We start from the raw sequence: 24,805 nt of genomic DNA, 5'->3' as shown, positions 1-24,805 counted from the left end.
TGTATTATTTAACTTTAAAGAGAGAGATATTTCTTGAAATGTTGTCACATTAACGTCTACATCTTCCTTCCTTCTGACATATAGATTTTAAGGTTAATTAGCATATATGGAAATAAATTACACAATTTATAGGCTGGTGTGAAGGGCTTCACACTCTTAGAGCAAGCCATCAAGAAACTGTACAGTATCAAATGCATATATCTTCGCTTTCACTTCAGTTATATTTATGACAAGTATTTAAAGTGTAGCTTATATTTCTGCCTTTCTGTTGACATAGAAAACTTTCGTTTATTACATTATCTAGATAAAATTAGCATTGATCTTCAAAAGGTTGTAGTTGTAACATCCATTATAAACAACATTATTATTGCAAACAGTAGGAGTTTCAAAGTCTCATTTGTATGGATACCTTCTCATATAGGTGTTGTCCAGCATGATGACACAAACAAGGCAGCTAAAACTGAATGTGATAAGCCTGAAGTTGAGTGGGATATGGGCATTCCAATCTCTTCTGTCAAAGCCGCAATATTTTAGGAAATTAGGGAAGACAGAAGAGCAGTCACTGACACACAAAAGCCAGAAAGCAAGAGTATAAAGAGCTATGACATGTTTATGTGCCTCTGTAACCTTTTCCACTACCGCCCACAAGATGATATATGGGGTGCATAATTAATGAACTAAACTAAGTAAACATGTTTAGAATCGAGAATTATATGAACGGACAGCATAAAACTTCCACTAGTGTTACAATGACAGTGTGACATTGTAATTGCCAGAATTAGGCTAGGATATCGATATGTATCGCAGGTGGCTGCAGGTAATGAATAGCCCCCAGTGGTTAATATTCCAATTGTAAACTATGTGAACAAGAGCTGGGACATACTCACCAACACTATATCTGTGATTGCCCTGTTATAAGTGACTTCAGACCAAATGGTATAAGGTACTTTGAACTCTGTAATTACTTCATACACTTAGGAATATTGGAAGATATTCTTATGCTGTACCCGGATTTTGCTAACGGAGGCTAATAGATCAGCCTTATATTTTATGTTCTCACCTGATTGTTACCTTGAGGTAGGCCCGTAAGTGGTAGTCCTCTTGAGCCATTAACAGTATCAATAGATGATACTGGAGATCTGTGGAGGTGCGACTGGACCCTGCGTGACGGGAGATGTATCCCTTGTTTCTTGTGATTGATTGATGAGGATTAAGCCACCCAAAAGGTAGCACGGGCATGAATAGCCCGTAAGTGGTGTTCTTGTTAGTCACAGTTGATTTTTTTGTTATTGAGGCTGGTATTTTATCCCCTGATTCCATGTATAACCAACCATCCTGTGAGATGGGAATATTTAATGAACTTATAGCTAGTTTTTGAACACGGCTGATGGGTTTGTTCAGACCCTTCACAGTAAGCATAGTATTTGAGGTACTTTGGGCACTGTAACTAGTTCATTCACAGTTTGCTAGTGCAGGCTAGTAGATTAAACTCACATTTCATGCTCTCTCTCCTGATTCCATGTATGACGATCCTGTGAGACGGGGGATAGGAGATGAACTCATGGCTAGTTTCTGATCTACACTGGGGGAATTCTTCATTTAGAATAGCGAAGCAGCAGCTAAAGTGTGTACTTAAAGAGTGTAAATTATAATATAAAAAAGTATCGCGTCTCCCGACATCACCGCTTGTGCAGGTATCGGGAGGAGAATAAGTTTCACACAAACTGCACTACCTCATAGAAGGAGCAGATTGTATAAAAACTCAATAAAAAAATATTATATGCTCTCAAAACAAAATTCGTACAAATAGTGTAGTTACTCCTTTAGATTTAGGGTACATTTTTTATAATTACTAAAAGAAAACGTTTTTCTAACGGTGTCTATTAATTTCTATTAACTAGTATATATTCTGTCGGTGACGTGGAACCCGGTGCCAATTGTCTAGCTTATTCAAGCAATAGACAAGCCTATGCCAGTGCGTTAATTCATCCAGTTTTTGGCTGGATCAATGTTTAGGCTAATTGACGAAGCGAGGAAGTCATCAAGCTTGGTCTTACGTGATACCTGAATTTACCTGAGGACAACCATATCTCTCTAGTGGTTTCAACGAGGACAGAAAGTAGGTGACTTATCGAAGTTCGTCTTATTTGCCCCCTACTGATTTTATCCACTTTGATCTTGATCTTATGACTTCGTATCGTATTATGTCAATAATATTTTCACTATAACTTAATTCTGTGATGATTTTTGTCGATCTGCGTTGAACTTTTTCCAAAGCAGATATAGTTCAAATAAATAAATAAATAAATAAATGTTTATTCAGGTAAGGTACATACATACAAGAGATTTTACAAAAATTTATAGATTTATAGATAGAGCTAGTACATACAATGCCTAAAGCCACTATTGCGCAAAGCGTTTCGGGCAGTTTGAACTTCAAGTTCAAATAAGCTTATTGAAATAAAATGCATCTCAAAGGGATAGAAATTCTTAGGCTATTTCTATCCTCGTCTACTTAATGTCCCTCAAAGGGCTCACCAATCCACACACTACACAAATATTAATCACATTTCACATTCCAGTAGCGATCACTTGACATACTGTGAGATCTGTTGGTTATGTCGCACCTGTCATCTCTTGTTTCGGTAAATTGAACAAGTTGGAGAAAATACAAAATGAAGCCATGAGAATAATCTTGGGATGCTCAAGAAATTCAAAATTGAGATGAGGATGGAACTGAACTTACAGAGTATTGGGGGATAGAATTTCAGATATAAATATAGCTTCAGCGATTAGATTAATGAGAGGGCGGCGCAGCTAATGAATGTCTTTAACTTCTTACGTATGTCTTCAATGTCTTCTTATGTAGGGCTTCAAATTCTATTTTTGTAAACTATTCTGCCTTTGCTTTTGTTTCAACTTATTTCCACTACATTTAGTTGAATATTGTCATCATTAGTGAATAGAACACTAGAAAAGGTTCCTGGAACTCTGAACACAGCTCTTGAAGTGTTGCTAGTAAATCACTTCATCACAATTTACTAGCAGCACTTTCAAGAACGCATTTTTACTAGCGACGTTCAATCCCCGACCGTCCACAAGTGATTGGGCACCATTCCTTCCCCCCGTCCCATCCCAAACCCTTATCCTCATCCGTTCCAAGTACTATATAGTCGTAATGGCTTGATACTTTCTCCTCATAGTTCCCTCCCTTACACTTAAATTGTGCAAATTTAGACCTTTCATTTATTTTATTTATTTATTTATATACAAGGTACACTGGGTTTATGAGAGTACAGAGACTTGAAGTTTTGCATTCTTGTAAAGCCACTAGCACGCATAGTTTTTCAGGTAGATTTATAGAATTTATTTTATAATAGATAAGAATTAAGGAACCTGCAAAAAGCTTATTGGCTCATACGAGGCGTCTCATATGTAATACAGATTGTTTCAAATTCAAAAGGCCACAATGTAGGACAGAAAACAGATGCCAATTTTAACCTATAGGACAATAAGATCATGTAATTATCTGCTAGCCGTAAATTAAAAAAAAACTATCATGGTATTTATGGCTTCGACGGATAAGCAATTTTAAACGTGATGATGCTGTCTTGATGACAGTATTTACCCAGTTTAAAACTTCTTGTAAATATCCTCAGCAATAATTTTGGAGACCTTTGATAAGACACTGGTTTCCAATCTTCGAAGAGGACTCTATAGATCTTCTCTCTCGACCGAATTGCAATAAACTTATTTCGATATTCCTTTTCTTCCGCCGTCCAATCCCAAATCCTTATCCTGACCCCTGTCAAGTGTTGACCAAACCGCACGCTAGAAAGTGAAGGGACGACGACGTTTCGGTCCGTCCTGGACCATTCTCAAGTCAATTGTCGATAACCTTCAAGACTTGATAAAGCTTGTCGATAACCTTCAAGACTGGATAGATTGTCGATAACCTTTATCAAGTCGATAACTTTCCAAGTACTATATTAATACTATCCTAATACTATATGTACTATCCAAATACTATCCTAATACTATAGTACCAAGTACTATAGTATTAAATTTTAGTCTTTAATATTTTTCCTGTCCGAAACGCTTTGCGTAATAGTGGCTTTAGGCATTGTATGTACTAGCTCTATCTATAAATCTATCAATTTTTGTATAACCTCTTGTATGTATGTACTTTACCTGAATAAACATTTATTTATTATTTTATTTATATAGTCGTAATGGCGTGGCACACGTCTGTAATAGTCCCCGTCCCTACCCTTCAACTTGATTCATAGAGAACGGAAGCGCAGGTTTAGGTACAAGCGAGCGTCTGGTGGCCCATGTGTGTATAAACAACAGCTCTCCCGGCAGTACTAGAGGAACCAGACACCTGTATACACGTTGCACTTCCGTCATACAGGAGAGAGACTCTTTATCTAATCATCCTTTAGGATTAACTCACAGGAAAATAGTAAAACAACTTAAGAGTTGAGTGAAAATGTGGTGTACTCTGTTTTAGAAAAGTAAAAAGTTGGGTTAAGTGGTTGAGAGCAGTGATAGTGAAAGCTAGGGTTCTGCTCCTCGTGGGTAAGTGCTTTCACCATGTGTTCAGGCATTTTGAATTCCACAGTGTGCTTACAGGTCATTTCTAACATAAGTTTGTTTACCAATACATTTTTGTTTAACTTACATAATCTAATTTAATCCAAGGTAACCAATCCCAATTACATATAAATTAAAGAAAAAACACTTAAGCTAATCCAAACATAGCCCTACCCATGCAAAGCCAATCAATCCTAACCTACCATGCTCTAATTTAATGTTCTAACTTAGAATAAAGTTGCTGGTCTCTGTACACTTAAGAATGTTACTGATATTTTAGGTGAACTACAAAATAGTTTTCTGGTTTATTGCAAACTTTATGGTATGGTTTATGGTACAGTGAGAAGCTCTGTATTTCTGGGCACAGTCCTTCCACCATTGCTTTTTCTCATTCTCCTATTGGATATAGAGAAAAATACAAGTCACAGCTTTGAGTCAAATTTTGCAGGTGATACAAAATCAGCATGAAAATTTCCTTCTGTAGAAAACAATTTAAAAGTACAAGCCGATATCATTAAAGTCTTCATTTGGGAAAAGGAACATAACAAGGGATGCGTAACAGTGATAAATTTCAGGTAGAGTACTTAGGTATGGTCAAAATTAAGACCTTAAATGAAATGCAGGGTAGAAGTCACACTCAGATCTACATGCAGAAGGAAAGCAACATATAAAGAGTCTGGAAATAATGAAGTCTGATGACCTGATATTTAGTGAGCATAACCAAGCAAATATAGCATCAGCCAGAAATATTATAGGATGGATTAATTATAAAACCTTTTAATAAAAAAAATTACACCACTATGCTCATGCTATTCAAATCACTTGTGTTGCCCGGCTTTGAGTGCTGCTCAGTACTCACTTTCCCTTTCAGAGCAGGATAGATTTCTGAATTATAGTAGAGGAAATACAGAGAACATAGATGGCACACATAGACATGATGAAGCATCTAAATTATTGGAACTGTCTCAAAGCTCTCAAAATGTACTCTCTATAAAGGAAACAAGAGATGTATCACATAATATATGCATGGAAGATACTGGAAGGCCAATTCCCAAATTTACACAGCAAAATAACAACATACTGAAGTGAATGATATGGTAGAAAATGCAGAATAAAACCAGTGAGGAGTAGAAATGCCATAGGCACAATCAGAGAACACTGCATGAACATCATAGGTCCACGGCTATTCAATACCCCTTCCAGCAAGACTAATAAATGTTGCTGGAACAAAGGTGTACTTATCACCAGAAAAAGTTTGAACATTCTTGCAAGTAGTACCATAGCAACTGAATTGTAGGGGATACGTCACCTTCGGACCACTCCAAGCAACAATCTGTTGGACTTAGTTATCACAAGGGCCAGCCTTGGGGAGTAGGACTGCCAGAACCCACTTGCAGATATGTGTCTTTCCCAGTGCTATCTTGCAGTATAAGGACATCTAAACAATAGAGAATGAATTGAAAAATTACCTTTCATATGATTTTCTTAAGAACAATGCACTGATTCATGAAAATATTATTATAATATTTATTATAGCTGGGTTCAGTAATTCTTATTATGTTTCAGTGTGTTTTTGGACCATTGAACGTGTTCCTGTTATTATCCTGGTTGTGATCTACACACTGGTGCAGGCATTATACTTTTTTTTTGGTACTATACCATCATCTGGAGATGAAGGACTCTTGAAACCAGCAACTTTACAGTATTTTAATAAAATAAATATAGCTTGAGTTAATTGTGCTGGGTCATTCTCAGTAAGGTCTATAACTAAAATTTTTTTAGGAAATGTAACTCCAAAACTGGAAATTTGAACTCAATAAACAACAAATATATGTGAAGTTTCAGCAATATATTATGTAATAAACTAGAGATTTTTCTGTTCTGCTATCTTGATAATGAGGCAAATAAAGTAGGCTACTTCAATTTTCTCTAATCTTGCATAACCAAGCAGAGAGCTTGCTTTTTTTTTATAACGTATGCAGTAGTAGTACTCGACTGCTTACAATATTGTTAAAAAGATCAATTTAAATAAGATTATTCTTGATTTATTTTACCTATTTAGCTGGCTTAATGTTATGTAGTGATGTGACTAGTGGTGTTTTTGCATTTGTACTTCAGCACATAAAAAAAATATTTTAATCTACAACTTATTTCAAAATTCTTACTCTAATACAAAAAATATACATTAGATTTGTTGAATAAGTTGTCATGTATATTATATATTTTTTTTTTACAAGGCCACTGATTATTAACACAATTTTTAACAAATCTTTAAACTAACATAGTCTACATGGCTATACAATATTACAGTTTTAGAGCTTTAAAGATATTGTATACACAACACATGAGAGAATGCAGTACGTGAAGTTAATTTACTGTAACATGTTTGACTATTTAATTATAGTAATGGTACTGCATGCTGCCTTGGGCTGGAGTTAATTATAGTTTTGGATGCTAATTTATGTTGAATAATTACGGGTGTCAGGTGTAGGCTTTGAGTTACAGAACCCTCCCCAGGGTAGATGTAAGAAAAATATGGATAGATGTGTGAATATACTATAGTGTAGTAGTGGGAGGTACACGTTTTCTTCCTGTCTCATTCGGTATGTACATTCACTTTAAAAAATCAACTACTTACGGGCTACTCATGCCCGTGCCACCTCTTGGGAGGCTTAATCTTCATCAATCAATCAATCAGTATGCTGGAGTGAGTTCAGACTAATGAATAAGTTGACTCGTAAATATTTCTGGTCTGTGTACTGTGCATGGGCAACTTGCACTTCCTGGGGACCTCGGGCATACAAAATTAAATATACAGTACTACCAAAGGTTTACCTAAAAAAGTACAGTATATACAGTCTCTATAAAAAAGAAAAAGGCATTTAGGCAGTACTCTTTAACCTTTAGGTTAACTTGAATTAAGATAGTTAAACCCAAATGAGAAGAAATAGTGTTGTATAATGTATTGGGCTGTGCCAAAGATAGGGAGGCAAGATCCCTATCTTTGGCACAGTATTAAGTTAGATTAACTTAATATTAACAGCATTAACTTAATACAACAGTATTAAGTTGGATTAACTTGATCATTTCACCTACCCACTCCCAATAATCCCCACACCAACGCACCACTCACCATATCCCAGCATCTACCCACCATATCTCCTCACTAACACACTCCAACATTCGAAGCAGACCCAAATCAAAGCCCACCATTTTAACCCAGCTTTCAATGACATCAGTTGGTCATGTGGCTTTTGTTTGCATAATGGGTCTCAAGAGTCACGTCTCAAGACGTGACTCTTGGCCTACTTTGCTGTGAATGATGTACCTTATCAGTGCTTCTGGGGGTGGTGGGGGATAATTGTCTCATATGGAAGAATGGTCGTACTGTGCGAAGCAACATTAATATGGGTGATGAGGAATGTTTAGTTATAAAATGATAAAATGATGATGAATGGGATCCCGATGCCTGGCCTCGGGCCGGGCTTGGGAAGTAGAAGAAATCCCATCAAGCAGGTATCAAGCAGATGTGCATTCATTTTGAATGACAATGCACATCATTTTAAGTCAAATACTTACACATTTCTTGAATACCATTGATAAAGTTATCATTGTATTTAGCAAAATTTTACGCATTTAATCATACAGTGACGCAAAGTATGCTAATAGTTATGCTAGCAGAGTATACATTTAGTCAAGTCTACGTCAGCAGGTGGTACAAACTCCCAGAGGTACTTGTAGACGAGCCTAAGCCTACTAGTGGTAATATCTAGGAGTTTGCTGACTCCTAGACATTACAACTGATTATCCATAGATGTGCTGTTCTTCCTGCATAATAGAATAATGAAGAAGTGGTGTGAATTTCACTTTGCCTTAAGTTTATTAGATTTTGTTGCTGTTCCCTGAATATTGCTGCCCTCAGGCTGCTCAAAGGCAATCCAAGATGGTAACCAATTCTCTCTTTTCGAGCAAATATTTTGATCAACTCACCAGTTCTATCAAGCATTTGGAGATGAATACGGGAAGAAATCCACAGGAGACAAACTCTGACCCCATCCATGATAATTTCATAATGCTCGTGCCTAGCTTCTGAGAGAAGCATGTCATAATTATGCCCTGGTGACCTAAGTGTAGTCAAGGATGGCAAGGAGTCTCGTACAATTAACATGTCGACTTTGGATTCATATACTCGTTTGAGAACGAATTATGGATATCCTGTCTTCATATCCTTTCCAATTGCTATACAGGATCGTCATACCGGTTAAGTGTTTCATCCTGATAATTTCCCATCCTTTCGTAAAATTCATTACCCACGTGCAGGAGATGAGTCACAATAACGTGGCTGAAGTATGTTGACCAGACCACACACTAGAAGGTGAAGGGACGACGACGTTTCGGTCCGTCCTGGACCATTCTCAAGTCGAGTGTAGTATTTTGCCCGTTTAAGATTTGGCCGTATAAATACAATGCATTATTTGAGAGGACAGGCTGCTCCAGCATGGAGTTCTGTTTAAATTAAACATTTTGAGAGATGTATACGTGTCTTAGCTTGACGGTCAGAATACATGATATAATCATTTGATTAGATATATTAATCACTCGTGCGGAGCAAATTAGAATGCAAACGTCCTATGTAAATCATTAGTGAATTGTTTTTGCTGTAACTGATCTCCACACAGTGAATACGACACTGTGGGCTTGTGACAGAGCGACTGTGGCACGCATGTAACAAGGCGGTAAAGACCATAGTGAGTTAATGGTGTTAGTTAATGGCGTTATAGCCTTCGGCCTGTGAGGTTGGCAACAGACGCGTCCGCCCCCACTTAAGTTACATGTTCATTTACATATTCCCAGAAGCCACTTTATATATATATATATATGTATATATCGCCGTTGCTATGATGTCATTAGTTACTACCCCTCGCTCTCAATCCTGGTCAGGTGTGTGAAGGTTTTGTTTTGCAATTTTTATATTATATATATATACAAAGTGTGAGTAATGAAGCTAGTAAAGCGTCCAACCACTTGGGCTGGAACGACGGCCTCGCTTCATGCAGGTCGGCGTTCAATCCCCCGACCGTCCAAGTGGTTGGGCACACCATTCCTTTCCCCCCGTCCCATCCCCAAATCTCTATCCTGACCCCATGCAATTGCTATATAGTCGTAATGGCTTGGCACTTTTCCCCAAAATAATTCTCCACTCCCCCTCTGCACTTCCTAGCACGTTGCTGGCGCACACACCCACACACACACACCTGGTACTGGTGCAGCTACACACACACCTGGTACTGGTGCAGCTACACACACACCTGGTATTAGTGAAATTAACATTGAGTGAGTCAGAACAGCTGGGGCCCGATTTCGAGAACACCTACATACATAATGTTCTCGCCTGGGCGTCTCTGTTCTCCCCCGCAGCCTAGTGTAATCACACGCGAACAGTGATGATTGAACAAGTGTAATGTTATGGATCTGTAGACACAGGACTTGAATCAGACAGAAGCTATTTTGTTAATATTAGCTATAGCTCATTGTATTTTACAGAGTTGCTGGTATATGTGGCGTTAGCGAATGCCAACGTTGTGATACTTGGAAGAGAGTGACCAGGATGTGTTTCTTGGTAAATGTTAAATTTAAGAGCGTCCTCTCCCACTCTACCGTGAGTGGTAGTGGACCCCATACCCATCCTGTGAGTGGTAGTGGACCCCATACCCATCCTGTGAGTGGTAGTGGACCCCCATACCCATCCTGTGAGTGGTAGTGGACCCCCATACCCATCCTGTGAGTGGTAGTGGACCCCATACCCATCCTGTGAGTGGTAGTGGACCCCCATACCCATCCTGTGAGTGGTAGTAAACCCCATACCCATCCTGTGAGTGGTAGTGGACCCCCATACCCATCCTGTGAGTGGTAGTGGACCCCCATACCCATCCTGTGAGTGGTAGTGGACCCCATACCCATTCTGTGAGTGGTAGTAAACCCCATACCCATCCTGTGGGTGGTAATGAAAAAGTTAGAGACATACAATGGGTTCAGGAATTGAACCCTAGTATTCGATTAGCTAAACAAGTTGCAACATTGATGAGCTAGTTGCAGCGTTTGTTAAAAATAAACATGAGTCTACTCACTGCTTTGGCCATCTTAGCTCAGTTTACATTGAACCCCGATGTTCCAGTGTTGAACCTTGAGTGCCCGAGACGCTAGGCGTACTAGTGGCTTTACAAGAATGTAAAAACATCAATGTTATGTACTCTCATAAACCCATTGTACTTTCTTGTATATAAATAAATAAATTAATGGACATGAAGATCAGAGAGGCTTCACACTGCTTCATACACCATCATGAAACACTTTATATATTATACACCTTTGTGTCCACTTTGTCGAAAAGGCACAGAGGCATTTGGTTAGAATAAAAATGGTAGCTTGTCCGGATTTTGTTGGCACAGGAGAATGTGTGTGTGTGTGTGTGTGTGTGTGTGTGTGTGTGTGTGTGTGTGTGTGTGTGTGTGTGTGTGTGTGTGTGTGTGTGTGTGTGGCTGGTCGCAAGAAGTAGATGAGAGAGACAATAAGAACATAAAAGATATATACTGTATACAAAAAAAATATTTGACTAGGCGATTTGGACTCAGCAATTTTAAGTTGGTGTGACAATGGGGTGACGGATGTTTGTTTATGTTAATGACGGTGATGTCACCGTAGAGGAAATGGTAGAAGCTGAGTCAACTTCATCAAACCCTTGTGCCTGAAAAACAGTAGCCTGTTGTATGTATATTTTTTATCCTTTTTTTTTCATATATATTCTCTTACCGGTTGTTCCTGCTGACTGTTATAAGCTAATCTATACCTGTTTTTGGGTACATTTTTCCCTGGGGATGGATGGTCAGGTCCAAGTTGTTGGCCTCCACCTTCCCTCTCTGGTTCTCTCAGTCTGGTGTTGACAACAGCTTTGATCCGCCCAGACGTTCATCTCCCTTTCCCATTTCTCTGTGGATTTTCCGCACACACATTATATATATATATATATATATATATATATATATATATATATATATATATATATATATATATATATATATATATATATATATATAGTGTGTGTGTGTACTCACCTAGTTGTGCTCGTGGGGGTTGAGCTCTGGCTCTTTGGGCCCACCTCTCCACTGTTAATCAACTTTTTTTTTTTACGTGCTGCTTTCTGAGGATGTGTGTGTGTGTGTTTGTGTTTTCATAGAGAAATATATGAAGTAGACAGAGGAAAAATAAATTGGCTAGAAAGGCGGGGTCCAAGATCTAATAAACTCGATTCTGCAGATATAAACAGTATTAAAAATAAATAGTAAATACACACACACACACATGCCCAGGAAGCAGCACGTAAAAAAAAAGTTGATTGATTAAGAGTGGACAGCTGGACCGAAGAGCCAGAGCTCAACCCCTGCAAACACAACTAGGTGAGTACACACACACACACACACACACACACACACACACACACACACACACACACACACACACACACACACACACACAATGGCACAAACACTTGAAATAACAAGCTTAGCATGTTATCTAAAGTGATAATGCGGACATGAGGAGTCGTCGTCATCGTACCTGAGTCCTCTGTTAACGAGCGGGAAAATACCTGTACTTTCCGGCTAAACTGACCTGTGGTAATCTTCTGGTGACTGCCATAGTTCCCTTCACGTACAAGTACGTTTATTGAGACAATAAAATATATCTCAAAGGGATAGAGGATAGCTTAGGCTATTCCTACTCAATAAAAATACACCTCAAAAGGCTAGAGGATAGCTTAGGCTATTTCTACTCAATTAAATACATCTCAAAAGGCTAGAGTATAGCTTAGGCTATTTCTACCTCCCCCCCCTCCCCTATAGTCGCTTAATTTGCCCAATTAACTACTGTATAAGTGCACTTTTGTATTGCTTTGTTTACTAGTGTTTATTGTATTCCAGTCCGTAAAATATGTTATTTTGACAGCCGCTTAGGACGGGTTGACGGCATATTTTCAAAATGGTATACGACAGGAAGTATAGGGGATGAAACACTGCATTAGCTGACCACGGGCTGGGATTGGGGAGCTAATAGGGGCCCTGATGAGGGTTCGAACTTACGTCCGGGATAATCCCAGATGCGCCTTAGTCGATTGCGGTACGACATGGTCAAAATAATTGCAACAGGGCGTGCTACTGCCCTCACACGGATCCTGCAGCCTCTCCGAGACACAAACCGGGGTTTTAGACAATTCTCCCCATGCACCCGGGCTCTGTTAACAAGCTGTTCTACCTCTTCGCCCTTACTTCAAATACAATAGCGTGTTGCATCATGCTATTGTATTTCTGTATGTATATAAATCAAGAATATTCCAGCCTCTAGGGATAAGCCCTGTTGTTGTTGTTTAAGATTCAGCTACTGGGAACAAAACGTTCCAAGTAGCACGGGCTATGGTGAGCCCATTGTGGACTTACCTGGCACAGGAGCGGGGCTGTAACTGGACTCGATAAGCTCTGTTGACCTGATGGAACTCAGCCTTTGTACCTCAGGGTTTGACTCGTCTTGTGGGAGAAATCGTGACTGTAAATGAACAAATCCACAAGGGCCGTGACGAGGATTCGAACCTGCGTCCGAGAGCATCCCAGACGCTGCCTTAATCGACTGAGGCAGCGTCTGGGATGCTTTCGGACGCAGGTTCGAATCCTCGTCACGTCCCTTGTCTATTTGTTCATTTGATGCATCACGCAATTGTGATTTCTGTGTCGTGACTGTAAATCCATCCCCTCAAGGTCAATTATACATTCGTTTATACAACATTAATGATTTCGTCGTAATGCCGCCAGAAAAAAAATATATTAAAAGTGAACAACCGTTCGAGCAGCGAGACTTGACAACGAACCATTTTGGCGAATATTTTGATCTCTGAGCACCGTTTGTCCTCTCAGATCAAGACAAGTTACTGACCTCATGACCCCTCCTCCTCCCCCCTGACATGCCGTGTATGTCACGTCGGGGGTCACCAGGTCAACTGTGTTTAAATCTTCCCTCTTGAGCAGTTTTCTTTACTAAATAAATTCTGGACTAGGCTTTTGTAGTTGGGGTCGCGAGGTCCAAGAGACAAGGGGCCAGATTCACGAAGCAGTTACGCAAGCACTTACGAACCTGTACATCTTTCCCCAATCTTTGACGCTTTGTTTACAATTATTAAACAGTTAATGAGCTCCGAAGCACCAGGAGGCTGTTTATAACAATAACAACAGTAGCTTGGCAAGTTATCATGCTTGTAAACTGTTTATTAAATGTAAACAAAGCCGTCAAAGATTGAGGAAAGATGTTCACGTTCGCAAGTTCTTACGTAACTGCTTCGTGAATCTGGCCCCCTTGGTAGCCTCAGACGGGCGGGACGCGAGGCTTGTCACTCTATCTCCGCGCTTCACATTATTTTGTAATCTTTTTAAAACGAGTTGCGACAAGGGCTCTCTTTACTTAGGCGGTGATGAGCTGTGTGAGTGGGGTCAACCCCTCACGGTATCTGTTTTAAGTAGGTGGTCGTCATAAAGCGAGTGTTGCCTCTCCAGTTTTTAGTTCAAATTCATTTATGCATTCTAGATCCATGTTAGTGGACGCAGTATCCAAGAGCAACGACAGTTCAACGTTGAATTAGGGTTGATTTTACGTCGCAGCAACGCTATTGTGTCCACTGAGATGTGAGAGGCAGCAGAAAGAGCTTACATAATGGAAAAAAAAACGTAATAGATTCAAGGAACTGAGCCCCAAAATTCGTTTAGCTAAGCAAGGTAACGTAAGGGTTGTTATAGATTCAGCTACTCGGAACAAGTTCCAAGTAGCACGGGCTATGGTGAGCCCGTAACTTACCTGGCACAGGAGCGGGGCAAGTAGCACGGGCTATGGTGAGCCCGTAATTTACCTGGCACAGGAGCGGGACAAATAGCACGGGCTAGGGTGAGCCCGTAACGTACCTGGCACAGGAGCGGGGTAAGTAGCACGGGCTAGGGTGAGCCCGTAACGTACCTGGCACAGGAGCGGGGTAAGTAGCACGGGCTATGGTGAGCCCGTAACGTACCTGGCACAGGAGCGGGGTAAGTAGCACGGGCTATGGTGAGCCCGTAACGTACCTGGCACAGGAGCGGGGTAAGTAGCACGGGCTATGGTGAGCCCGTAACGTACCTGGCACAGGAGCGGGGTAAGTAGCACGGGCTATGGTGAGAATCGCTATAAATCATAGCGGCTCGCCAAATTTCCCATTTTCTATGTCAGGTTAGGTTAGGTTCAAGAAATTTAGTACACCATTTTCTGTCTGTTGAGGACGAACTGAACAAAAAATAGTTTATTTTATTGATCTTGTAGGAAGCAAATTGTGGTCCTCGAGGCGTTATATATAGTGCCTTTCGAGTTGTTTGAAAGACACGGTAGGGGAGTAAAATCAAACAGTGGCAACTGTAGGGGACCCTTGACCCTAGAAGACCCACACACAATAGGGGACCCCATTCTGTACAGGACCCACACACGAAACCTCCCAATATTTTGCAAACGTTTTACTGTTTGTAGAAGTTAATATGGGGTTTCAATACCACCTAACAAATTTTGTTTAATATTTTAACTTGAACACCTTGTTTTTTTGTTTAGATCTAAATGCCCTCGAAGTGTTCTTTCTGGCGCGAAGTCACGAAAGATGCACCATACTACGCGTCTGGAAAGTGAGGAGGGAACTGGCTGTACATTAAAAGTAGTTAGACACACACACACACACAAATGGTGACCAAATAGCCAAAGCTCAGCCTCCGCAAGCACAACTAGGTGAGTACACACACACACACATACAAATGGTGACCAAAGAGCCAAAGCTCAGCCTCCGCAAGCACAACTAGGTGAGTACACACACACACACACACACGTATATGTACATACAAAATATCCATTCATCTCTGATTTGGACCAGCTGGACGCCAAGCAGACCCATATCATTGCAATACCAAACTCTTCCTCCTTCACTACCTTAAATTCAATAAATAATTTATCTTCATATAACACCCCTATACGGTATTGGTTGAAGACTGATGTAGTTGTAAGTATATTATAGAAAACGGTGGGAAAGGTGGGTATTTTTCGCACCCTTGTGGCAATGTTTAGCTGGAAGGAGTACGAAGGATCTGCCTGGGCCAGTGTGTGTAGTGCTGTGGAGGGTGGCGGACGCGTGTGTCTGGTCTGCTGCTGCTCTCAGATAGCCTACTGACCATCACATTCTCTGATAAACCACAATCCATTTCTATATAACCCGCTAACTATCTTTCCAACTGGATTTACCACCGTCACGGAGCGAGCTCTATACTCTGGCATGTGTGTGCACTCATTATAATGTATTTTTTGTTTATATATCATTGACTTATAGGTTTTATGCTTGTAAATGATAGGCATATTATACACGTAACATAAGATGGTTACAGGGTCCGTATTCAAGTAAACTAGGTGAAGTTTTAGTTATGTGGTTGTTATGATGTTATGTTGTTATGTATGTTATGTTGTTATGTATGTTATGTATGTTGTGTGATGTTAATAACCTATCCGGAAGAGGGCGTTCCTTAACCCCTAGCCAGGCAAGGTCATGCAGGCAGTGTGTGTGTGTATAGACTTATCTAATTGTGCTTCTGGGGGGTTGAGCTATGGCTCTTTAGTCTCGCCTCTCATCTGGTGTACAAGTTCCTGAGCCTACTGGACTCTTATTATATCTATATCTCAAACTATATGTCAGTGTCTTGAAATTATACAATTACTATGGAGTTAACGAGTCATTAAGTTCGTTGTTAGTCGGGAAATGTGGTTGTGGTATGTGGTGTAGCTTCTCACTAGAGATTACAGTAATTGTTGTGTGTATGTGTGGTGACTGTAATCTGTAGCCAGTCACACACCACATGAGAGGGGCGTGCAGCGAGCACACCCCCGCTTTTTTAGACGTACTCTGTAACCGCGCCTACCTTGTGGTGATTCCCAGGATCAACGTCCCCGCGGCCCGGTCTCTAACAGTCTATGTAAAGAATTATATATATACACACACACACACATACACTAGTTGGCGCTATAGTCACAAATCGTCATGGCAATGCGGACCCATCGGCTTGCAGCTCTGTGTCGTTCCTGAGGACTTCCGCCGGGATGACACCTCTGCCCTTCCCTGTGCCGTCTGTCTGTCACCCTGGACGACCCGTCCCGACCCGCCCTCTGATCCTGGACGACCCTTGAAGGACCCATCCTGCCCCCGCTCTCTCACCCTGGACGACCCTGAAAGATCCGTCCCATCCCGCCCTCGCCCGAGGCTTCGACTCCGTCCCCAGCATCAGGAAACCCACGGGCGCCATATAGCCACATTCCTACATCTAAGTATATCGTATACTAATAAACATTATACCAGTTGTACTGCTTTTTGTCGAGGCGGGAATTTTGTTTAGTCGTCCCAGAGTAAGTGATTAATAATTAAGAGAAAGTAAATGTGATTATGGAGTAGCAGCCTAGTGGGCTCCGTTGGTTGAAAGCGACCGGCGTTATACGGTAAACAGTATGTATAGTCGGTGGGTCTCGAAAAATGGCGCCCACTGCAACCTTGATTGATTGATTGATGAAGATTAAGCCACCCAAGAGGTGGAACGGGCATGAATAACCCGTAAGTGGTAGCAAACTTGGTTGGTGGAGGGAATATATATGTAATGGGGAGTGGTGCTTACCTGTCAGTGGGGGGAGTGAGGTCTGGCTCTTTATGCCCCGCCTACTTGCCTTGTCGTATACCTGTTGTGTTATTGTTTGAACTGTTATGACACTGAATTCTTTGCCGAATCTCGCCTTTAAGTGGTGGATGGAAAGGGGGGAAAGGGTGGCTTCCACAAATTCTACTTTGAGTGCATTCAATTTGTTGTGTACAAGGTATGCGCGTTTCCTTACATTTCTTCGACTCATTTGTCTTTCCATCTCCCACTTCAATTTGAAGAGGCTGCCCTTGGCCACTTTGTCTATTCCCCCCTCAGTATCGTGTATGTTGTGATCATATCCTGTGTTTATTCTATCCTCTAGGGCTGTGAGATTTAGTTCCATTAGCCTATGATAGCCTATTCTGCTGCCAATCTTCTAGTTAACCTCTATACTTTTTAAATTTTAGTTTCATGTTTCACAAAGAGAGGATTCCATGCCGGTGCTGGATATTCCAGCATTGGTCTAACAAATGTTGTGTAGATTTGCTTGAACGAGTTCTAATTTGGGATTCTAAACTATGTTCTTATCTTTACCAACGTCACACATATTGACGGTGGTAGTGAGTTTACCACCCTGCACCTCGCCCTGTAGTGAGTGTTAGTGAGTTTACCTCCCTGCACCTCGCCCTGTAGTGAGTTTACCACCCTGCACCTCGCCCTGTAGTGAGTGTTAGTGAGTTTACCTCCCTGCACCTCGCCCTGTAGTGAGTTTACCACCCTGCACCTCGCCCTGTAGTGAGTGTTAGTGAGTTTACCTCCCTGCACCTCGCCCTGTAGTGAGTTTACCACCCTGCACCTCGCCCTGTAGTGAGTGTTAATGAGTTTACCTCCCTGTGCCTCGCCCTATAGTGAGTTTACCACCCTGCACCTCGCCCTGTAGTGAGTGGTAGTGAGTTTACCTCCCTGTACCTCGCCCTGTAGTGAGTGGTAGTGAGTTTACCTCCCTGCACCTCGCCCTGTAGTGAGTGGTAGTGAGTTTACCTCCCTGCACCTCGCCCTGTAGTGAGTTTACCACCCTGCACCTCGCCCTGTAGTGAGTGGTAGTGAGTTTACCTCCCTGTACCTCACCCTGTAGTGAGTTTACCTCCCTGTACCTCACCCTGTAGTGAGTGGTAGTGAGTTTACCTCCCTGTACCTCACCCTGTAGTGAGTGGTAGTGAGTTTACCTCCCTGTACCTCACCCTGTAGTGAGTGGTATTGAGTTTACCTCCCTGTGCCTCACCCTGTAGTGAGTGGTAGTGAGTTTACCTCCCTGTGCCTCACCCTGTAGTGAGTGGTAGTGAGTTTACCTCCCTATACCTCGCCCTGCAGTGAGTGGTAGTGAGTTTACCTCCCTGTGCCTCACCCTGTAGTGAGTGGTAGTGAGTTTACCACCCTGCACCTCGCCCTGTAGTGAGTGGTAGTGAGGGAGAAACTATACATGAGTGGTGAGTGAGTAGCAGAGGGGGGGAATATACATGGATGTGGTGAGTGGTATTGGGGTGGTTGCGGGAACGAGGAAGTATACATGGGCGTGGTTGGTATCAAGCGAAGGAGAAGGGAAACTGTACCTGGGTGTGGTGAGTGGTATTATGTATTCGTCCACCACTGTGCACAAGGTCGAGGTACCTGAGCTGAAAGGCGATGGATGACAAGGAAGTAACTAAGATAATGACAATCAGCATTTGAGGGGTCCGAACAGGCAAATAACACTGAGAGCATTTTGCATCTAGGGGTGAATAAACTCTTCAGTCAGATACACGAGTGATGAATGCACCCGGGGTACATTGATTACCATTATCAGCCACTTGACGTAACAGTTTTCATTGTAATGATGGCTGCCAATAGCCAGACTTGGTTTACCTCATTCTAAACTGGTTCTAGTTGTAATTTTCCTTTTCGAAGACAGGAAGTCATGCACGTAGGCCTATTGACCTATAGGCCAACTACTGACCTTCCCCCAGGAAGCAACACGGCAACAATTGCCTAACTCCCCGGTACCTATTTTAAGAACTGCTAGGTGGACCGAGGCATCAGGTGAAAGGAAACGTACCCAACTGTTTCTACGTATTGATTGAACGCGGGTGCCTCGGTTGTGAGCTGAAACGTAGTCTACTGTGCTTTATACGACGATTGCAGCTACAATGTACACACAATAACAAGTAACAAATCAAATGAAAACAATTTAAAAATTACTTGTACATTATAAGCGCTAATGGGCACTTTTAACCCATAGATTGATTTCGTGCTTGTGCGGAATGTTATCGTTTTAGATTCAGCTACTCAGAACATGAAGTTCCAAGTAGCACGGGCTATGGTGAGCCCGTAAACTTGTGCGGAGCAGGAAGTAGGCTTATGGGGAGAAAGGAGATGCAGGTAGAGATAGTTTAACGGTTCATGAAACACTAGGAGGTGGATAGTACTGTGATACTGGCGATGCTGGCTAACCTCGTCACCATCCAACCTATGGTCGTATTCTCTTCCCGCCAATATTGTAAACGATTTGTTGGTTCCTATTTTGGTACGATATTTATTGGTTATATATATATATATATATATATATATATATATATATATATATATATATATATATATATATATATATATATATATGATATGTTTATTAATGGTGTTTTCTATATTTGCCACTGAAAATGTCTCTGTTTTGCCTAACCAGAAACGCAGTGACTCAAGCAACCCACCTACTAGCCTATCGAGGAAGCTGTATACAAAACGTCGATATTATGCCGCTTTAATATTGACAAATACGTCGCATTTTGAACCAATTAGTCGATTCCGTAAACAAATAAGTCATACTAAGTGAGAGAACAAAATGTAGCTGCAACCAGTCCAATAATACGTCACATTTTTTGACGTATAAGTCTCCCTACGGCCGAAAACTGACGTACTAAAAATCATAGCGGCTGGCTAAACTGACGTGATGCTCCGTTTTCTATTCGTGGGTCGTCGGTTAGGCTAGGTTCGGGGTTTAGTACATCGTTTTAACGACGTTGGGAAGGCTCGTGAGGACTGGCTGGTGCATGAGGTAATCCCCCGCACGGGATCACAAGGGAAGACTCTAGTTTTCCCAGTATGATGAAAGCGGGAGCAGAAAAAAATGTACAACCATTTATAAATCAAGTTTTCATTTGACTAACATAGACCTAACTGGGGGGGGGGGGGGAGACTAGTCGACATGATCTATGTAACTGTTAATGTACACCTAATTAGGGAAGACACGGCAACATGACCTTTGTAGCTGTGGAGATGCGTAGGTCTGTCCTTGATTTGTACCGGGAGGAGTGGCGCCGCCCCTCTACCCGTCACACACCCTCAGTACTATCCACCACTACATGGATAGTGTATATCCATGTAGTGGATGGAATCGACTTGAGAATGGTCCAGGACGGACCGAAACGTCGTCGTCACTTCACCTTCTAGTGTGTGGCTTGGTCAACACTACATGGATATTCACTCAACCACTATCCATCGACTACTATCCATCCATCCATATATGTCTATATATTCCAGTAGATACATTTCATCAATCATAATTGTTGTTGCTATGGAGATATTGCATGGTCGTAGCTGCAAGTTCAGTCACAATGTCCTTGAATTTGTGTGTGTGTGTGGGGGGGGGGGCACCCTACTGCGTGTCGAGGTTCACTGTCTCATGCTTGACTGCTCAATGTTTAGTCTCAATTAAGAGAAGTGGTTAGGCATCTTTCCTTTCATCTCATGCCACTTCACCCAGCAGTTAATAGGTACCCGGGAGTTAGACAACTATTTCCGGAGTTGCATTCTGGGGAGGGTCAAAAGTTCGACCTTAAGAGACCTCGCTATAAGCCTAAAGTATATATATACATGCAGGCTTCCTGTCACCCGATAAAGCTAATTATATAATGCCAAACTTGCAGCTTAAAATACACACACACACAAAAAATTAGAAACATTGCACAGAATTTTATAATTGTCAGATATTAAAATGAGTTGTATATCAGCAACAGATTCTGGGGTAAGTAGCCTCAACACCTCACCTATAGTGCCACAGCCATAAGGAGACCAGCAGGGATAAAGTACCAGTGGTGGTGGTTCGATTACCACCTCATAAAGTGCGGAGAATGTCACAATAACGGGATTAAAACAAATAATCCAATTCACGCATGTGGAATGACACGACAGTTAGTTTAGTTCATTTATTATGCACCCCATACCCATCTTGTGGGCGGTAGTGGAAAGGGTTACAGAGGCACATAATGGGCTCAGGGACTGAACCCCACAATTCATTTAGCTAAGCAAGTTACAATCTTGATGAGCTAGTTACAAAATTCAATATAAGTCATCACATCAACAATGGGTTCGAGATCGACCTCAAGTACAGGTTCTAAATTAAGCAACTGACATATGTGGAGAGCTAGTGTCAAAATTTATATGTTTGTCCTGCACACCGCCCCCCATCCAGTGGGCAGCGGTGGATAGGTTACAATCACTTAGTTACTACCTACAGTTAGCAAACTGGGGATATTTGGCTAAAATTTCTGGTAGCAGATCATTTTGAATGAAATATTGACACATCGCTGGAACATTGGTTATAGAATTGTCTCTAAATTCACGTATCTTTTCGCACTCCATCACATAGTGACGGAGGGTGTGCGAATAATTTTGTTGACACAGTTTACATTTGGTCAGGTCTACATCAGCAGATAATGAGAATTCCCAGAGATACTTGTAACCGAGTCTAAGCCGAGCAGTAGTAACATCTAGAAGTCTGCTGATTTTATTGGATGATCCATAGATGTGTGGCTCCTCTTGCATGATAGTATGATGATAGATGGAATTACTGGTGTCAATTTCACTTTGCCTCAGATCTACAAGATCTTGTTGAAGTTCTCGGTGTACAGCTGCTCTCAGATTGCTCATTGACAATCCAAGGTTACACTCAACGGCTCCTTTAAAGGCAGATTCTTTGGCTAACTTATCAGCTCTATCATGCATTCGGAGGCCAACATGAGATGGAGACCACATGAAATGGACTCTGTTACCATCCTTAGTAATTTTGTTGTATTTGTGTCTAGCTTCGGACACGAGCATGTTACAGTTATGTCTTAAAGAGTTGAGAGCATTTAAGGATGATAAGGAGTCACTTACAATTAATGTATCAAGTTTTGAGACTTGTACACATTTCAGTGCAAGGATCAAGGCAAATAGTTCAGTCTGAAGGGTAGAGGCCCAGTTGTTTATACGGACTCCCCACTCAAAGTATAGGCCATCGCCCATTGTCAGGACAACTGCACTTCCAGCTGCACCCGTGGTGCGGTGTAGGGAACCATCAGTGTATATAATTTGAGAGAGAGAATGCTCTGTGGACAGAGCATCAATATGGCTTAAGGCGTTGAGCTTTGCCTCAAGACGAAGCTTGGGCTGATCTCTAATTTGCTTCTTGGGTGGAAAGGGAGGGATTAAAACTGGAAAGGGTGTAACCTCCCACGGTGCAGGAAAGTGCCGCTGTTGTTTCTCTTGGTACAAATCATGAACCTGATACATTCTGAGTTGGGTTCCAGTTTTTGTTATCCATTTGGAACAATGCTGATCTTCAATAAAGAAATTCTGGAGGGCTTCTGTGCAAGGATTAGGATGAGTTAGCCTAAGCATTTTTATACCAATTTGACAGTTAATTTCAGTAACACGATCAACAACGCTCAGAATATTAAGTTCCTTTCTCATATTAAGTATCTTTGTGGTACGAGGGCACCCAAGGATTATCCTCAAGGCTTCGTTTTGCAATTTTTCAAGCCCTCCAAGCTTTCTTTCAGGCATCAAAGCAAGCAGAGGTGCAGCATAATCTACTAAAGATCTGATGTATGCAAAGTACATCATACGATGTTGGACGCGATGAGGGGTCCAGAACGGACTGAAACGTGATAAGGATCCAGAACGGACTGAAACGTGATAAGGATCCAGAACGGACTGAAACATAAGGATCCAGAACGGACTGAAACATGATAAGGGTCCAGAACGGACTAAAACATCGTTCCTTTCACGTCGTGAAAACTCGTCCTCCCAATATAACTTCGCACTTTGACGTATACTTTTACCTAAGGGCAAAAATCGTCGTACTAAAAAATGGACGCGACTCGACAAATAGACACACTGTCCCGTTTTCTGTTTTGGGTCCTCTGGTAGAGTTAGGATAAAGGGCACTTTAGGACGGCAGTTTCTTGACGTTGGGGGACCTTAGGAGGACGTGCTCATATGTCTGCGTGTTGGGTTAATTATCTCGTCAGTGCTACAATTGTATTAATGAAACGTTGCTCAATATTCCGGAGTATTTTCAAGTTGGCTTAAAGGGGTTAAATTAAGATACCAAGAAGGCAAAGGGGTTTACTGACAAACGTTATCATATATAACAAGTATAACATAACAGGATTTATTATGTAATAGTAATTATTGATGTTATGTTGAATGATTTATAACTACGATGTGTTCTTGCTTTTTTTCAGATAACCAAAAAGAAGACATCATACAGCTAAATAGCTAGACTCATCCGAACCTTCCTGTCCTCCATACTCAAGTTATAGCTCACTTAAACAAAAAAAATGAACCTTTTATCCACGTTTAAGTAAATCCAATATTTTTGGGAAAGAGAAGTACAATACCCCTGTTGATTTATGTACCGTAAAGGCTTAACGACAGCCTCTAACGTCAGATTTGCTAAACACATTTGAAGGTTATGGAGTTGTAGGAGACTAATGTATACGGCCAGTGTGATAATATTAGTTTTTCTGCCTCGCTCCTGAGATTTGCTCCGCCATGGATACGTTTTTTATTTTGATCCCTTCATTTCATGTAGCACTGAATCATATTCAAGCTGATCCTTGATATTCATTAAATACTCACAATATTCCTTATACGAAATTACAAAAAATTAGTCTACATAGTATAAAATCCTATAAAAATTTAAATATAATAGAAATGAGTCAGCATCCCCAATGATCGTACAAAAACTGAAATACATAATATTACCCGAGTTTACCTGAGAGCCACTAAGACAAGTGGCCTCGACGAGGACAGGAAGCCGGCGGCTTGTTGAAGGTTCCCCCCCCTTTGCCTTGATAAATATATAAACGTAAATTTCCAATTGGCATCGTGGTGTGTGGAGTAAGAGCAGGCGACGATGGCTGGCCTGAGTGTGCGTGTCAAGTTTGGGTACGGAGTGGGACACGTCCTGAACGACCTCTGTTCTGCCATGTGGTTCACCTACCTCCTCATCTACTTCCACCACGTGCTCCTCTTCGACAACTCCCTGGCTGGTGTTGTTCTCCTCATTGGGCAGGTTAGTCAATGTGGAAAGAGGCTTAGGTAAATATTTTGGTTTGTATAACGCCTTGGGAGTGTTTCATCAACTTGTTGTTTTTCTTTGTGTGTATGGCAACAGAGGAATGATGGTGGGGGGGGGG

General features: G+C 41.3%; 1 protein-coding gene across 5 annotated transcripts in view; it reads left to right on the top strand.

Annotated features, from left to right (window-relative positions):
- Positions 1-4,345: 4,345 nt before the first annotated feature.
- Positions 4,346-24,805, top strand: part of LOC123767368 (major facilitator superfamily domain-containing protein 12) — a 42,914-nt gene continuing 22,454 nt past the window's right edge. Inside the window, exons 1-2 of one of the 5 annotated variants that reach the window (XM_045757019.2) lie at positions 4,346-4,581; positions 23,849-24,681. In XM_045757019.2, coding sequence (XP_045612975.2) covers positions 24,523-24,681 — 159 coding nt within the window. In that variant the 5' untranslated portion in view covers positions 4,346-4,581; positions 23,849-24,522. Of the gene's footprint in view, positions 4,582-15,792; positions 15,970-23,848; positions 24,682-24,805 lie in introns of those variants that run through there. The other 4 variants (XM_045757021.2, XM_045757020.2, XM_045757022.2 and 1 more) reach the window with 4 other exon arrangements.

This window comes from Procambarus clarkii, chromosome 74, assembly GCF_040958095.1.
Source record: "Procambarus clarkii isolate CNS0578487 chromosome 74, FALCON_Pclarkii_2.0, whole genome shotgun sequence".
Classification (NCBI taxonomy): Eukaryota; Metazoa; Arthropoda; class Malacostraca; order Decapoda; family Cambaridae; genus Procambarus; species Procambarus clarkii.
This window is presented reverse-complemented; position numbering and strand designations above follow the sequence as displayed.